General features: G+C 42.4%; 1 protein-coding gene across 1 annotated transcript; it reads right to left on the bottom strand.

Annotated features, from left to right (window-relative positions):
• Window positions 1-6,528: 6,528 nt before the first annotated feature.
• On the bottom strand, window positions 6,529-17,664 carry LOC115151004 (potassium voltage-gated channel subfamily A member 3-like). Its single transcript, XM_029694893.1, has 3 exons — window positions 14,962-17,664; window positions 7,141-7,226; window positions 6,529-6,973 (listed from the first exon to the last, which is right to left on the bottom strand). The coding sequence occupies exon 1, from the start codon at window positions 17,513-17,515 to the stop codon at window positions 15,923-15,925; it is 1,593 nt and encodes a 530-aa protein (XP_029550753.1). The 5' UTR covers window positions 17,516-17,664; the 3' UTR covers window positions 6,529-6,973; window positions 7,141-7,226; window positions 14,962-15,922.
• Window positions 17,665-18,082: the final 418 nt, after the last annotated feature.

Raw genomic sequence — 18,082 nt, 5'->3', positions numbered from 1 at the left:
ATAAGAGCGTCTGCTAAATGACTAAAATGTAAAAATGAATACAATAGAATGATGCTTGCTCATATTTTACAAAACAATGCATGCTGTACACAGGGGGAGGATCAGAGTGTGAATTACGGGGGGCCTGAATGAGACATGAGTCCCCTTAAATGGGGGTGGGGGGCTCTAAATAATGCTCATTCAACCATTCTCCTGTTTGTTTAAAATGCCATTTGTACTGATACAGTGGTAAATATGTCACCTCTGTCATTTGAAAAAAATGTATGTGGCTGCACTTGTCATCCCGGGACAGTCCCGTATCTCGGGCCCTTTTCGGGTTCCCAACTTTTCTTTCTACAGAAAAAGGTATTTTTGTCAGCAAGACGCATTAATTAATTCAGGCTACAAAAGTGTAGACCCAATGAAAATCACCAAATGTCATTACACACTTTTGGGTGTTTGGTGATAGATGTCCATTCATCAAATTGCGCAAGTGCGCAGTGCGCTGTTTAGATGCTGGAATTATTTTGGAGTGGACGAACATAGCCTACTTTTTGAGGTGATTTGTTTGACAATAAGATGAAAACGTCTTGACTGGTTGAGTTCATGACAAATTGAAAGGGTTAGAGTTAGGGAGGGAAGGACCAGCTGGTGATTTTTGTAAGACTTGGCTTCATCATGGTTACTGCTGGCTACAGCCCCTATTGTAGGAGGACCGTCAAGGCTGCCCCTGCAGCTCCATCCATAAACCCGCCACACGTGCTCACACCTTTCCCACTGTCTCTTAAAGGCTTTCCCAGGTTCCCCATGACAGCATAGACATTATTTATGAGCGAAGGGCCCATTACGAAACCGTTAATGCAGCCTCTGAAACTCAATTCATGTTGCATTAGCTGTCACTTGAATTAAACGTGAAGGGACCTAGCGCTCTAATGGTGTGTGTTTTAATCACATGGTGGTGGAGGAGTGGGCTGGGGGCCAACAACAGTGAATGGACTCTAAGGGGTATCGATTTCCATTCGCTCCCCACCCGTCCTCTTCTCCCGATCTGTCAATACCACCGCGCAGCATGAAAGGAGAGTTGAGAGAATAACCTTGAGTGGTGAATCTAAGGCTTTTTGTCTTTGACACTTACAGTATGGCCGCTTTTTCTTCAGATAACGCCAGGTAGCGCAACCCAGTTTTCTGACCTTGGTCCCATTGACATATAGTGCTGCGGTATGGCAGTACAATATGTGATGCAGTTAGTGGCAATCGTTCAATATTAACTCCAGTGGATGTTCTTGATGCATCTGTTTCCTGTCCTTTACATACAGCTTGTGTTAGCTTAATTAGACGTATTGAATAGGCAGTGTAAGTGTATGTCTCTCACAGCCTGAGTAGTGTTGTAATTCTCTGGAGGGCTGTCTATTTATGTGGAAGGTAGCAGAGAGCAGGGAGTGGTGTGTTCCAGGCGGAGGACTATTGACACTGCAATGCACCAGCCGCACGCTTGACAGCCTCCTCTTATAAGACGACGCCTGCCTTATTACTGCCCAGTCTCAGCAGCTTAATCACACACGCACACGCATGCACACGCACGCACGCACGCACGCACGCACGCACGCACGCACACACACACACACACACACACACACACACACACACACACACACACACACACACACACACACACACACACACACACACACACACACACACACACACACACACACAAAATCAACATGTTACCCTGTAGCTCAGTTGGTAGAGCATGGTACTTGGACTACCAGGGTAATGGGTTCAATTCCCAGGACCAACCCTATGTGAAATGTATGCCCACATCGCTTTGTTTGAAAGTGTCTGCTAAATGGCATATAAAGAATAAACAAATGCTACTGTTCATAATGCAAAGAGAGAATCACAGTAACTGGTTGATGAAGTACTTTGAAATGTTTAGAATGATTCAATGACAGTATTGGTTCAAAGAGGGATTCAAGGACACCTTCATTCAAAGACGTACTGAATTGTATTACAGTTAATAGCTTATCAGCCAAGATCAGGTAGCACATCCAGGAAAATCCCAGCGGAGAGGGCACAGATGATATCATGTACTTCCCTGCATTTGTTAAATGCATGGAAACACATTCTCTTGCTACTGGAAAAGATGATGTAATTCCCACCTTTGAACAATACCCTCATTAGTGTCGGTCCGTCTTCAGTCTCATGGGCAACTTGGACTGAAATGACCTTCCTGTAGTCTGTCTACTGTCAACAGATTAAGTTCTACATTCTTTTTCTCAGGACAACTAGCGATGGTGCACCCTGAAGCAAAAGGTTTTTCCGATACATTTTCAATCCCCTTGGGATGTGAGTCATTTCAACACAATTGTGTTGGAGAGAGAGACTATTACTGGGCTGTCTCTTGAGGTACCATAAGGACTACAGCTAGGGGATGTGGTATACTTACCATACAGGATACTGAAAGAAAACAAGGTAGCCTATACATACTGTAGAGTGCTGCTAGACAAGCGGCGTTGGCAATGTAGACACCCTGAGTGAACAGTTCTCAAAGAGACCCAAGGTTAAGTGCTGTAATAGTCGAACATTCTCTTGTCCTCTGTGTCCCTGTGCTGTAGTGTGCACGGACAGGAGAGAGGAGGTCCAGAGAGATCCATTTACGCTGCAGCCTGGACAACGTACAGCCACAGCAGGGCAGGCAGCGTGGAGGGCGTGACCACGGAGCAGACACTGGAGCCGAGCCAGGACACCAGGAGAGAGAACCACAAGGGCATTCATATCACTGCGGCAACAGCAGCAGCATCAGCAGTAGCCTCCCTCTCAGCCTAGCAGACTAGTTCACCTCAGATAGAGTTGAACACATATACCGCTATAGACCAACAAGCTGTCAGTAGGGACAGTATTTTATTGATCATAAGTTTGCATAGGTCAAAGATTATGGTCCATGGAAATGTGACATTTCACTCAAAAGGTCACATTCATAAAATGTGCATTTCCGACGACTGCACGAACCGTGAATAAATGAAGACACCGACCAGTAAACTATCCGATTACTGCAGGGAACCATTTTCTATGAGCTCATGTGAGTTTAGTTTGGCTCTGCTGCTGCATGACTCAGGCACAGTCAGTGAGAGGCAGGGATGAATCAGTGCTACTGATAGAAGGGGATTCCCTGCGTGCCATGACGGAACTTCCATGTGTGTTACTGGGGTATGGGCCAGAAACAACTGGCTATCCTCTACCTCCTAGCCCTTAGCCCTTTTGGATATATTTGGATCTGAAGAGGTATTTTGTGGTTTCTGCAGTATAGTTTTTTTTTTTGGGGGGGGGGGGGTCCAAGCTTAGTGTGAAATAACACCTGATTCACCAACTAACCAAATGATTTCCCACACCCTGAGTAGCTAAATCAGGTGTTTCATTGCGGAGTTGGGACAGGAACCTGCAGTACTGCAGCACTCCAGGAGCAGGAGTGAGGAGCCCTGTTTGAGACAGAGCGTGTGTTTAGATGCTAGACAAGCGGCGTTGGCAATGTAGACACCCTGAGTGAACAGTTCTCAAAGTGACCCAAGGTTAAGTGCTGTAACAGTCGAACATTCTCTTGTCCTTCTCTGTGTCCCTGTGCTGTAGTGTGCACGGACAGGAGAGAGGAGGTCCAGAGAGATCCAGTCACGCTGCAGCCTGGACAACGTATGCGAGGCTAGGAAGCTGGACCTGGCATTCAGTGTAGACATCTGGGGGATTACAGAGGCAACCTAGAGGTCCCTGGGTCACGTCGTCCCCTGAGCTGGAAGGTTTTGGGCAGCTGTCAATGAATGGGGGCAACATTTTGGGGACAATGACAATGTTTGAAATTGAAACAGAATGCAACTGAATCTGGTTGTTTTAATGGTGATGGTTGATAGTTAATTCCTGGTGACTTTTGATAGTGAATTCCTGGTGACTGTTGATAGTGAATCCCTGGTGACTGTTGATAGTGAGTTCCTTTCCGCGTGGGCTTATTGATTCTGAAGTCTGTTTGTGTTTCTGGTCTCTTCCATCAATGTGTTTTAAGGACTATCGAGACGGAGAGCCGTTAAATTATGACGGTTTTAATAACATGATTATATATAACTAGTGTGTTTAATAGGACTATATTGTTACATTCCAACCTGAAATTCCTCTACCATTGAACAGTCTTGTGCGTAGTCTAATATTGTTGCTATGGTGACTGCTCCTAGGGATTCACAAGGCAGAGGAGAGGGAGCCCTGTTGTTACATCACTCCTGGAGAGTCTCCCTCTCTCCTCACATCCAGGATATTAGAGGTAAAGTCAAAGCACAGTGACACAGCACTTTGCATTTCTTTCTAGAGACAAATGCATTTTACAGTGTCCAGTACAACACTAAAGCAGTTTATTGAAACAGGCCTTGTAATACCATAAGGATTTGTCTGACTTTGTTGACTGGGACATTTTGGGGGCAATGACAATGTTACAAATTGTATTCATACTTAGCAATGAAAGTAATATGAGTCTTCTTTCCCCTTTAAATTCTTGATTAATTTATTTATACATTTTCCGTAATCTCTGGTATCCTTGGTCCCGTTCGAGCTCCTTCAACTGATCGGATAGTGGATCATCGTTATACATACAGCCAAAGAGCTAAGCACAATAAACATTTTACACTAAAACCCATTCTTTACTGACTGGCTTGGTATTTAGATCCATTGAGAGAAAAGCGTGTATGTGTACACTCCTCATGATATGATTGGTGGGCTTCCCTTTGTCTTGACTCAAAGCGTTGAACGCAGAGTCATGATTCAGAAGAGTGAACTTTATAAATACACCCCCAGTCTGTCATTAGACATCCTCTGAAGAGTAGATGGATGCTTTGCAGTTTGCACCCAGAGTAATAACAGCACTATGTCTGAAGCATGCTGTTACTGGCTGATGCCATATAATGTACCTTTTTAAATCAGTTTTAGGGCTAGGGTTAAGTGCCTTGCTCAAGGGCACATCGACAGACTTTTCATCTTGCTGCCTTGGGGATTTGAACCAGCGACCTTATTGGCCCAACACTCCGCTAGGCTACCTGCCGCCCCATCTGCATCACTCCTTTCTGCATCACAGCATCACTCTTTTCATGTGGCAGATGTCTGCCTGAGAGTGGAAGGAGTATGCTCGGGGTCTCCTCTCCTCCTCTGCATGAGCATGACACAAACATGCACACGTACATACGTCTGCCTGCAGCCAGAGCCCCTACCGAGCCACAGAGAACAGGGGGGCTTGGCTTCGTTTTGTGCAACTAATCTATGATATGAATGACGTGTGTGTGTGTGTGTGTGTGTGTGTGTGTGTGTGTGTGTGTGTGTGTGTGTGTGTGTGTGTGTGTGTGTGTGTGTGTGTGTGTGTGTGTGTGTGTGTGTGTGTGTGTGTGTGTGTGTGTGTGTGTGTGTGTGTGTGTGTGTGTGTGTGTGTGTGTGTGTGTGTGTGGTTTGTGTGTGTGTGGATGTATGTATGAAGGGGGTTGTTCCTCATTCCTGGCAATAGAGAGAGTGCCTCTCCTGAGAAGTGTCTCTCAGCACTCCGATGCCAAGGGTTCTAGAGTGCAGTCAGCCAGGCGTACAGTACCAGCTGAGACTATCTACATTTTACAGCTGGGTATCGGCTCAAGCGTACATGTATTCAGTACTGTACATGCTGCACACATTCCCACCGACACAAACACTGTCACACACTTTCACAGTCACACACACACACAGACTCAAACTCACAAACATGTCACATTACATAGATATAATGTATGTAATGCATGTGTGGGGTTGACTAAATAGAAATGGAATCACATGACTCATTTAGGAATCTTGGGAGATGCACTGAACTGCAGCTTGAGGTTTTCCATATTAGCAGTAATGGTGAGTTTTGCTGACAAGTGATTTATTGCTAGGGTAACTCACAGGCAAGTTTTAATTTCCCCAACGATACAAAAAAAGAAGTGGGAAGAAGCGAAGAGTGGACCATGTTTCGAGAAAGAAGTCAGAGAGAACAAAGTCACTCAGCACTTCTGATAAGCCACCTGGAACAACCTGCAGCTGTGACGTCATTTGGCCACTGCTTCTGAAGAGTAGATAATCTGATGACTTTCCCATGCAATTATTGTCGCTATTGGTGAAGAAGATAAAATGTTGGAAAGAGGAGATGAGAGTGTAGAATGGGAAGAGAGAGGAGGCGGAAGGAAAAAAAGAGGAGGAATGCAGTGGAGGCTGCTGAGGGGAGGACGGCTCATAATAATGGCTGGAACGGAGCGAATGGAATGGCATCAATCACCTGGAAACCATGTGTTTGTTGTATTTGATACCATTCCACCAATTCCGCTCCAGCCGTTACCACGAGCCCGTCCTCCCCAATTAAGGTGCCACCAACCTCCTATGGAGGAATGCAATAATATGTGTGTGCTTGCGCGTGTGTGAGTGTGTTAAATACATTTTCTCAAAGACATTCACCTCTTGAGATGAGTAATCTCAATTTGTGACACTGAAATGATTTTCACTTAAGTAACAACATGCAAACGCTGTCTGATTTGCAGACACATTTATGTGCTTACATTTGTCCTGGGACAACGACAAAAAACCATGAACACATTGTGATGCTACAAAACACCTGTACTCCACTGGGGGTAGCTATAGACCAAACACAGGCCTGGTGAAGACAAGGGAGATACATAACGGCAACATACACAGTGTGTCCTCTTGTACTGGTCTCTCTGGGATCTTATTCCAGAACTAAGACACTAGGGAAGAGACAGAGTGCAGCACATGCTCCTTTCCCCCAGGCAGTCCATTGGAGGGGAGGTGAGGTCTCAGCTGAAGGCACTGTGTCCGTGGCACCTTGCCTCTGGTGTCTCTCTGAGGGCCAGTACAGTACAGTGTGTATGTGTGGAACATTTGTGTTGGTGGAGGGATGTGCTGGTGGAGCTTGAATCCCATAGTGATGTGTCAGGGTAATCCTCCTGTAGGCCTTTGGAGGTAAGAGATTGAGACACTGACGTTAAAGTCTATTATGGGTCAGTCAAAATACTTTGGGTGAAACTCAGGCAGTTTTTATGACTATGTACAGTATGTCCAAGACGATAAGTTCTCTCATTCGTTTACATCATAATCCACCACATTACACAAGGAAATTACCTCCAGAGTGCAGGTGTTTTGCTGCTGCATTGTCGGTTGGGTGATGGTTGTTGGCAGGTTGAGATGGGGTGATGAAAATGTCCATCCTGTGAAAAAGGGGAAATTACATGTGATTTAGGATTCTGTCAAGTCATACATCCTTACATATACTGCCATTATCAGTTCATTAATCTTTGATTGAATTATGCATGTTTGATATGGAAATAAAAGAGTCTAGACTATCATGATGTGGAACATAACAATGAATTGTCCTGTCTGTCCTACATAAGTTATCTCACTTGGTGGCAGTACTGAGCGTTGTTTTTGTTAATGGCCCTTTCAAGTAGTGGTGGGTAAATTTATAAGGACATAAAAAGAGATCTGCGAAGCTAATTCTGCTCTAGCCCATTTTAACAACCAATTAATTAGGCTACTACAATTTTCTCCTGCATTTAGCACTATCACTTTCAAATATCAAATGGTTTCTCAACTAGGATGATGTATTTTTTACAGGGATAGTCAGGCCCTATTATGTCCATTTAGATTTCAACTAAATCTAAATTGTGCGTAACTGATTAAATCTAGGTGAATTGGGTCTGATCAGCCTTGATGGAAGGGCACGGTGCACCATGGCTGGTGATTGCTATGATTCATCGTAACAGCTGCTCTTACTGCGGGATGGAGAGGGAGACCGCAGAGCAGAACAGGGACAATACCCCGCGGGAGTACGGTGCAAATGACCAGCCCTACAGCCCCCAGACGGTGAGAGTGAAAAAACTCATCAATATGTTGTTTGCATTATTTTGTTGACGTTACATTGTGCATGTACTGTCCTTCTCACATTTTTACTTTCAAAAGACGTGACCTAATTATCATGATTCATTATGAATCAGTATAATTAGGCTGCTCATCTTCATTGATGTTATAAGTGATTAGTTATCAGGGATTGACAATAATAATAATTCATGTATTTCTTTATTTGTTCATGTGTTATTACATTTGTCATTTTCTCCTTTTTAAGTATTTGCCATGGCACATTTGTTTCCATGTATGCTGGTGTGTGTGCATGGGTTGTCTATGTCCACTGCCGTCTCCTTTTTTTTGGCCTTTAGGCTGATATGGCCTTTCTGTTTGTTGTGAGAGGAACAGCTAACGGTATATCATTAAAATCACTACAAACCAGTGAAATATCCCTTTAGGAATATTAAAGATACTTTTTAATTGTTTGAAAATAAAATATAGAATGAGGGATGCAAATACTGACCAAAACCAGGTATGAATTGTGTTTTGGCATATTTCTGCTATATATTTTACAAAGATTATCTATTTTGCAAACCTGGCTAAATTGGATGTGTAATCTGTATAATCATAATCATTTTGGAGTTATCATTATTGAAAGAGTTGTGGCAATGTCAGACATTTACATTTTAGTCATTTATCAGAAGCTCTTATCCAGAGCCACTTGCTCAAAGGCACATCGATAGATTTTCCCCCTAGTTGGCTCTGGAATTTGAACCAGTGACATTTTTGTTACTGGCCCAATGCTCTTAACAGCTAGGCTACGTGCTGCCCATCCAATTAAATGCAGTGGAGCCTGTTTGGCGGCCATATTGGAAAATGTGTACCCTGTGGTCAGCAATAGCTAGGCATCATTGTTTAGACTTTTCCTAGCTTTATGTTACGCTTGGTGTGCTCGTTATGAAGACATTTTGGGGTACATGTACCTCTTTGCTGGACGTAATGCATTCCTATGGGATTTCATATAGGGTGCAATGTACGGGGCGGGTTTCACATCACATTTCTCGATAACACAATTTATAGAACCATATTGCATATCATTTTCATCAATAGACATCAGTAAATGCTTCTAAAACATTTTCTAGGTGTTTTAATGTAATACATTTGAAATGGCTACAAAACTCAACAATTCAGACAGCTTTTTCTGGCATTTTTTTTACCACTATTCTGGTCATATTTGGCTAAATACATATAACTGACATACTTGGGCCATCACATTGTCTTGTCCTCATTGTAACACACATTTTAAGCCATTATTGTTCTTATTACACCAACTATGTATTCAGTTATCGCCATGAAAAATCAATGCAGTCCCTCCCCATTGAAATCAATGGTGGCCATCTGGGACTGAAATCTATAATGACAACAACAACAAAAATCCCAATGGGTCTCGTTGTTCAGTGTGAAATGTGATGTAGTTATCATCTAGGGTGCCATGTGATAATAGAGCACATCTAAATACTGACCTTTCTGTCTCGATGTACCCCAAAATGCTTACATGTATAACCTTTGATCCCCCAAGGTGGGCCCATAGAGATTCATTACCATTTCAATTGTTTCATACCTTAATTGGTGTTGTATTATGAAGTTAATAATACTGTCTATCAGTATGAAAAGATTGTTCCATGATAATACAAAATTACATTTCATACCCCCCCCAGCCTGTTGGCCCAACTAACCGCATAGGGGTCATAACATATAATGCAGTAATTTAGCTACCTCCGATATGTGGGTATCAGATCAAAATATAACCTACTGACATGAACCTTAATGAAAATCCTCATTAGACTTTGCCACCCCTAAGTGAAATAAAAATGAAATTTGTCTCTCTGGCCCATGGCCTACTAGTAATGAGAAGGAATGGTAATGAATGACTCAGGACTGCAAGATTTCAGATAATAAAATATGGCTATAACATAGCTATAATATTTCGAATGGGCAGTTGAAGTAGACCTATATTGATATTATTGCTGCTCTTTGGTGTTAGGTCTATGTTGATCCTCTTTTTTGCATGCAATAACACAACCAAAAACATGTTTATTAATTGAATGCATAATTGATTGTGTCTCATCAATTTGTTGTCTTGGATATAGGCTACACAAAAACTATGAAACCATTTTATAAAGTAGATTTTTAGGTAAATGCTTGTTTCATTAGTCTATAGGTCAACCTATTTATCACATTAAGGCTCAAGGAGGGCTCTTTGCTCTCTCCTTCAAGGCGGGCTGGTAATCCATCTGTGGAATCGCAACGCAGAGGTGGCACCACAGGTCCCAGAGTGGTGTGGTGAAAAAAAAACATTTCTGGGGGCCATAGTTTTTCCTGATCTGGTAACTTAACAAGGTAAAACTCTGGACTTTATATGGTATGATGTATATAGGCTATATATAGGCTATGATGGGCCCAGAGTTTTTTTAATCAGGTCACAAAAAACTCCTCGAAATACTCCTGGCCTTGGGGAGGAGGAAAACTCTGTCAAACTACAGAAACCCTGTACTTGTTCATATTCATTATATTTTAAAGAAGGACTCGGGGGTTTCCTATACACAGACAGAGAGAAAGCAACATGATTGAACAATAAAACTGACAGGGCCGCGCTTACTTTATGCAGGTTTTTTACGACGGGTTGATCAAAACAAGCATTGTTAGTACCACTAAGCCATACTAAAAAAATCAGTTTAGCACGGGTAAGTCTATGATGCAAAAATGTTGTTTTCTGTTCCATCAGGCTAATTCCTGCTCATCCAGTGTCCCATCAGCTCACCCGGACAGTTAATTAACTTTATCTCCACTGTAAAAAGCATCTAGACATTATTTCACCTTGCTTCTAGCCTAACACTTGGTTTGCAACAACACAGTTTTATATAAACATTGCTCTCTGTCTCTCGAAATGTGCAACATTGTTTCAATATTGAAATCCGATCTCCACTGTCCTATAGAGAATTAACGTTTCAGGACAAGACAGACATCTTTTCGCAGCCAGTTGAAATCTTGAATCAGCATAATTGTTATGGCTATGTATACAAAAAAAATGTAAATAGAAAAACAGGTCAAACAAAATAAAATGCAGCTATTCTAGCTTGGCTAGCTAGCAAGTAAGTGTGTCCCGTGTTGGGCCGTGTGGCTCAGATGGTAGAACATGGTGCTTGCAACACCAGGGTTGTGGGTTTGATTCCCACGGAGAAGTATACAAATGTCTGCACTCACTACTGTAAGTCGCTCTGGATAAGAGCGTCTGCTAAATGACTAAAATCTAAATGGTAATAGTGTTGCACGGAACATTTAGAACGACTGGGTCGCGTCCATAGATATAGAACAAAAAGACTGGGTCGCGTCTCTGGCAACTTAATTGATAGCGTCACGACTTCCACCGAAGTCTGTCCCTCTCCTTGTTCGGGCGGCGTTCGGCGTCACCGGCCTTCTAGCCATCGCCGATCCACTTTTCATTTTCCATTTGTTTTGTCTTTGTCTTACACACCTGGTTTCAATCCCCCAATTACCTGTTCATTATTTAACCCTCTGTTCCCCCATGTTTGTTTGTGAGTGATTGTTTCTATGTAGATAGGTCCGTTATTGTGGGCTCTGTTTTTGTATTGCATTTATTATATGTTGAGTAAAATACGTTTATTTACTCTTATCTGCTGTGCTGCGCCTGACTCCTATACACCAGCTACACATAGACCTCCTGACAGATAGAATGGACGCACATCTTCTCTCAGCCAGTCCAAATCATGAATAAGCATCATTTTTATGGATATATACAGAGAAATGTCAATAGAAAAACAGGTCAAACGACATGAAATACAGCTAGTTTGCTGTCTTACTAGCTTCAGTTTGAAGTGATTGTGTTAGCTGTGTAGTTGGCTCACTCCTCTGAAGTGTCCTGATGAAAGAGCACATGTTCTATGCCAGGCAAAATCGCACATCATTAGCTCATTGTTATGGATGTATCCAAAACAGCTTAAGCAAACGCATATGCAGCTACTTTGCTGTTATTATAGCTGTACTGTTTGACCTGACTGTGTTAGCAGTAGTTGGCTAGCTAACAAGCAAGGGATAAGAGCGTTGCCAACCAGCATGGCAACGGAACATTTAGAACAAATGACTGTGTCGCGTCCATAGATATAGAACAAAAAGACTTAACTGGGTAGAGTCTCTGGCAACCTAACCGATAGAATGAACGGCCAGACGGCTTGGCTAGCAACCATAGATGTATTTCTGATGAATGTAAGCATTACATTTTGGTAGCTGAATAATAGACAACTTTCTAAGTTGAATTTGTACTCATTCAGTTCTGTATGGTCCTGCCTGACAAAAATACATTTTGTGTTTTTAACCCCTTTTGCAGTAAAATATTTTTTACACAACCATCCATTTCATAAATGGAAGACATACTGTAAAATATGTGAAAAAATGTGGTTGTGTTTTGTTCTACCTCGGGTAGGTAGGGGTATCTCAAAAACTAACGCCCTTTGAGGATTGGCCAAATAAAATAAAATTTATTTATAAAGCTCTTTGTACATCAGCAGATGTCACAAAGTGTTTATTCAGAAACCCAGCCTAAAGCCCCAAACAGCAAGCAATGCTGATGTAGAGGCACGGTGGATAGGAAAAACTCCCCATAGTAGTCTAGACTATGCATCGGCTGTTGTTAGTAGCCTACAGTTGATCAGACTCAAAAATAGTCTTGTTTCCATGCAAAACTGCAGCATCACTCCGATGTGAAGGACAGAGAAAATGTACACGAGTTGGCAAATCAGTTTAAAAAAACAACACTTTGACCCTTTAACACTTTTCGTCGATATATCTTATCAAACTAAATCAAAAGTGCTGTGGCGCAAGTCACCTCGCCACATGTTTTCCGGCGGCCATGTCGCAAAGTGATAACATTAAAGGGGGACTGCACTTCCTGATTTGGCTTCATTTTAGATTTGGTTCATTTAGAAATGCTAGTGACCGTGACTGAATTTAAACAGGTTCGGGGTGTGGTTTGATGTGAGTGTCTCTTGTGTGTTTTCACAGGTGGGAAGAGTTAAACAAATTATTTAGGCAATTAGCTTCAGCAGGCTTGCAAAATTGGTTTGACTTTGGATAGCCTATCTCTGGGGATAGTTACGGACCGTCAATATATAACACAATGTAAAATGGGACAATATTTGCATGTTGCCCATCTTTTAGTTCTCCCATTAAATGCTTTCAATATTTGTATATGAATTTCTACAATTTCATTGGTTTGAGGTTTTTAAGTCATTGAAATTTGGAGCTATTGACATTTCAATCTATTGTCTCATGTACATTGCAGGGGCGGAAATCCCGGGGGGGACGGGGGGGACACGACCCCCCCATCCTTGGAAAAATATGATTTGTCCCCCCCAATATATCACTGAAACATACCTATAATTTAAATAATATTAATAATACGCAATGAAAGCAATTGTGCTGATTATAGACACTTAATAGCGCGTTTTTAAGTTTCAAAAGATTGCGACCCCCCCACCCTTTGCCTCACAATGTTTTGATCCACTGCCAGTTCCTTAGTTGGCAAGGTAACAGAGGGGTCGTATCTACTGTAAGTTAGTGCTTCAAAGTCCCTGCGATAAGGTTAGCGATAAACTGAAGTCCAAACTGAACAGAACTACACTCTCTTCTACCATTGTCTTAAATATATTTAATGGTCTCGTTGCAAAAGCTAAATTGTCGCAAGGGAACTTTTATTTATTTATTTTATTTCACCTTTATTTAACCCGGGTAGCAAAGATTATAGCAAACACCACTGAAACTGAATTGGTGCTCACTAGCTTTGCAAATGCAGCTATTGTTGGAAGCCAGCCAATATGAAACAAACTATTAAAATTACAAAAGGTTGCAGCATATGTTGTGTAAATGGTGAACTCATACAGCTGTCAGCTCTTGTCATTTTAATCCGTTTCACATTTGCTAGCTACCTTTTAGATCGAAGCCCAAATAGAATGATAAAAGATAAGATGATAGAAGCCCATCTCCTACTGTAAATAACCTACACACTGTGTGTGTGTGTAGCCAGCCAGCCAGGTAGAAAAATGGCAGAAAAATAAAAGACGGACATCAGAGTATTTTTCAGTACACCAAAACGTAAAGTAAGAACCCTAGTAGCCTAATATCTCAAAGACTAGTTGATAAAATGTTCATAAGAAAGAAATGAAATTCTAATGGAAATGTTTCACAATGATGTCATTAGGCAGAGCAGGCAACAGATGGCACACAGACAGCAGAGTTGGGGACAGATATGCAGGGACAGACCGGCAGAGACAGGGAGTCTCAGGTAAGTTTGTTGAGTCTTTGTTTGGCAACATTATGAAAGGTTCTCCATTTTTTTGACTTGTAAAATAGGAACATAATTGGAAAATGCCATGGATACCCCCACTCTCAACTTAAACTGGTGACTGAACTAAGATTTGTTAAAGGCAATGGTATTGCTGTTGTGATTAGGTGTGTAGTTTTGGGTACCGGTAGTCAGGAGTACGGCAAACACCTTATTTCTTTGGTTCCTCAATATACATTTACCATATTACAATGTAGGCTATGTGTTACAGCACTACTTTTGGTGTCCCCCTCAGGAATTGCTCTTGAGAAAATGTAATGTAATTGTCCCCTCCAAAGTTGATATCAGATTTTCGCCCCTGGTACATTGTGTAATTTACCAATGGTCCCTAACTACCCCCATAGGCCCCCATAGGGATATCAAATGTCAAACCAAATTGATCATGGGCATTATGATTATGTGCACTCCGAATTGATGATTGATGATTACTTGCGTGCTGCGAGTTGTGGGCAGGATTAAAATAAACCCAGCCCATGGAAAGCTGTTAGGGTACCCTTCATTCTGTGACCTAGGCCTGCCATTTTTTCCTATAATTTCGCAAAACTCAATTTTGGATGAGACTGACTTTATGACCAAAATCATCCGATTTACACTTCGTAGTCAATTTTGAAAACAGAATAAATGTTTCTGACTCATATAGATGGCACATGGGTCATTTTCAATTTAGAGGCAGTCGCTCTTACCCAGGAATCTGTAGTCGTCATGGCGACTGCATCACAACGCGGGCTCAGTCGCATCCAGGGGGCGTGACTTTGCTGTTCTTCATTCTTCTATCCACTCGCACTATGCATTGTGTCCATGTCTTCATCAATATGCTCAGACTATCCGCCATGATGAAGTCATGTTTTGCAGGAAAATCAATTCCAAATAGTCCTGATGACAGTCTTTGGATCGAATTTTAATAAGATACATCGATTACCAAGAATTAGTACCACTATCAATTGTAGGCTATACAAAATATTTTAGCCTATGTACTGCGTAATGATACATTTAGATTTTATGGAGGTATTTTATCAAAGGCATTCCAAAGTCTTGATCCTTCCATATCTTTAAAAAAATGTTTTGGTATAGGCTATAAGCTGTAATGCTACAAGTAACATTGTAAAAAATAAAACAAATACGTAGCCTAAGTTCCCTCTTGTATCAGATCACAACAAAAAGAGCCTAAACCTAAACAATACTCAGTCTGCTCTCATAGTGCAGGCTACAGTATGTTATGTCCATGATATTTCCATTACGCATAGGTTGCCCATTCAGTCAGGCATAGCCTATGTCATCATTGGATGAAAATGACATCATACAGACATTGTAGATTATATTGCTATTCATGACAAGAACACTGAACACTGATAACTGAACTTTCCCACTCCAAAAAAAAAAAAAAACACAACGACAACTCTACTTCGATTCGGGGGTAAATATGCAACACTTAGGCCTACAACCTATCGAACTACCGAACGTCAACACCTATTTTTGACTCAAGGACGAATCGGTAAGATCACAGTACGGTTGAACCTGTGTGGTGCACACTCCACCTGACAGATACAGTATGCACCTACACATCACGATTAGCCATCATAGAAAAAAAATAGTCGTCGCAACTGAATTCTATCTATCGTCATACTCCATATAAAGTGAAAGCGGTTACACATCCGTAAATATCTTTTTGATGTTCACGCAGTTTTGGTTATTCTCATTGGTGAAGTTGGGCTGTTTATACCCACTGTTGATGCCCTCCTCTATATATTCCGACTTGCCCAGAGATGAGGTGCTACGAGTCCTTTTCAGCTCATCTGTGGCTGAGGGTAGGTGCTCGCAGCTCCTGACATGCAAGTACTGTGCGTGCTCTTCTCCATCAGTCTCCCTATGGTAAAAGTAATTGAAGTTGGAGACAATAACTGGCACAGGGAGAGCAATAGTTAACACTCCGGCAATAGCACACAATGACCCAACAATTTTGCCACCAATGGTCACAGGGTGCATGTCTCCATACCCGACAGTAGTCATGGTGACCACAGCCCACCAAAACGCATCTGGGATGCTTGTAAAACTGGATGACGGGTCATCGGCCTCAGCAAAGTAAACAGCACTTGAGAAAAGAATAACTCCAATAAAAAGGAAAAATATCAACAGTCCAAGTTCCCTCATGCTGGCCTTTAGTGTCTGCCCTAAAATCTGTAGCCCCTTAGAGTGCCTGGAGAGCTTGAAGATGCGAAAGACTCTCACGAGCCGTATCACTCTGAGAATGGCCAGGGACATGGCTTGCTGACCGTTACCCTGCTTCTCAGCCAGTTCTGTCCCCAAAGTGATAAAGTAGGGAAATATGGCGACAATGTCGATGATGTTCATGATGTTTTTTGAGAACGTGGATTTGCTGGGGCACGCGAAGAACCTGACCAGCAACTCAAAAGAGAACCATATTATGCAAAGTGTCTCTATCACAAAGAAAGGGTCGGTGAATGGATTTACGTGGTAGGAGGCCGTCCCGTTGACTGTAAGTGCCACAGTGACAGGGTCTCTGTCATCCCGAAACTCAGGCAAGGTCTCCAAACAGAATATAACAATTGAGATTAAAATGACAAGCACGGAGACTATGGCTATTCCCCTAGCTGGACCAGAGCTTTCAGGGTACTCAAACAAAAGCCAAACCTGCTTTTGGAATTCATTATCTGGTAAAATACGTTCCTCTTCTTTTATGAATCCTTCATCCTCACGGAATTTTTCCATAGCCTCTTCCCCGAGTTGATAGAAATTGATCTCCTCAGAGAAGATGTCAATGGGCACGTTAACAGGTCTCCTGATGCGCCCTCCCGACTGGTAATAATAGAGAATGGCATCAAAGCTGGGTCGGTTTCTGTCGAAGAAATACTCGTTCCTCAGTGGGTCAAAGTAACGCATCCTCTTTCTCCGGTCCCCGAGCAACGTTTTGGGAAACTGATTGAAAGTTTTTAGTTGAGTTTCGAATCGTAGACCTGAAATGTTGATAACCACCCTCTCGCAGCCGAGCTCTTGCTCATATCGATCCACGGACAGGTGTCTCGAAAGCGCCATTGACTCCTCCAACGTGTTCTCAACTGTAACGACGCCCATCTCCGTCTTTGAGTAGCCGTGGTTCTCAACGCTGTCGGATGAGGTTGAAGTGGTCATCCACACAGGTGGTATGGAGGGGTCAGACTGCAACGCGCCTCCTCTAGCCAACCCCCCATACACCCTTGGAGAACCAGAGCCGACGCTCATGCGACGCGTCTCCCATCCCCTCTCCTCGTCGTCTCGGCTCGTTGCCACAGTGAAGTGTTTCCGCCCCACGAAGCACACACTGGGGGTTTATAAACACATGTCTATTCCCGCCCATGTCGCGCATATGTCTGACACACTTCCACCGTTCACCAAATCCGAACCCAACTTGACATAATCATAGACAAGCAGGCGCGCGCCATCTCACGTTGTTCCACACCTCGTGACAGAAAGGGATAACAGCAAGTTCCCAAAATGTATCGGGTTCCTATGGTTACCTCATTTTATATTTTCCCTGATTGAGAACATTCACTATCACAAAACCCCTATCATCTCCCTATCATACATGTACATTTCTATTGTCTAATATGATGACAATTTCAATTAAATGACAAGACCGTCTGTCGCAAGGGGTTAAAAGTAATTTCTATGTTAGACTGACTTGTTTTTTTTTGTTGAATTGCTTACTGTTCAGCGCCAACAACCGTAGCTCTCCATGGTGCTGAAATAAGCGCTCCATTCATATGACTGAACAGTAGGCTATACAAATAGGCTATTATTAACGTTACG

This window comes from Salmo trutta, chromosome 16 (assembly GCF_901001165.1).
Source record: "Salmo trutta chromosome 16, fSalTru1.1, whole genome shotgun sequence".
NCBI lineage: Eukaryota > Metazoa > Chordata > Actinopteri > Salmoniformes > Salmonidae > Salmo > Salmo trutta.
This window is presented reverse-complemented; position numbering and strand designations above follow the sequence as displayed.

Coding starts and splice junctions, on each gene's coding strand:
- LOC115151004 (XM_029694893.1), bottom strand. CDS start 17,515: ATGAGCGTCGGCTCTGGTTCTCCAAGGGTGTATGGGGGGTTGGCTAGA.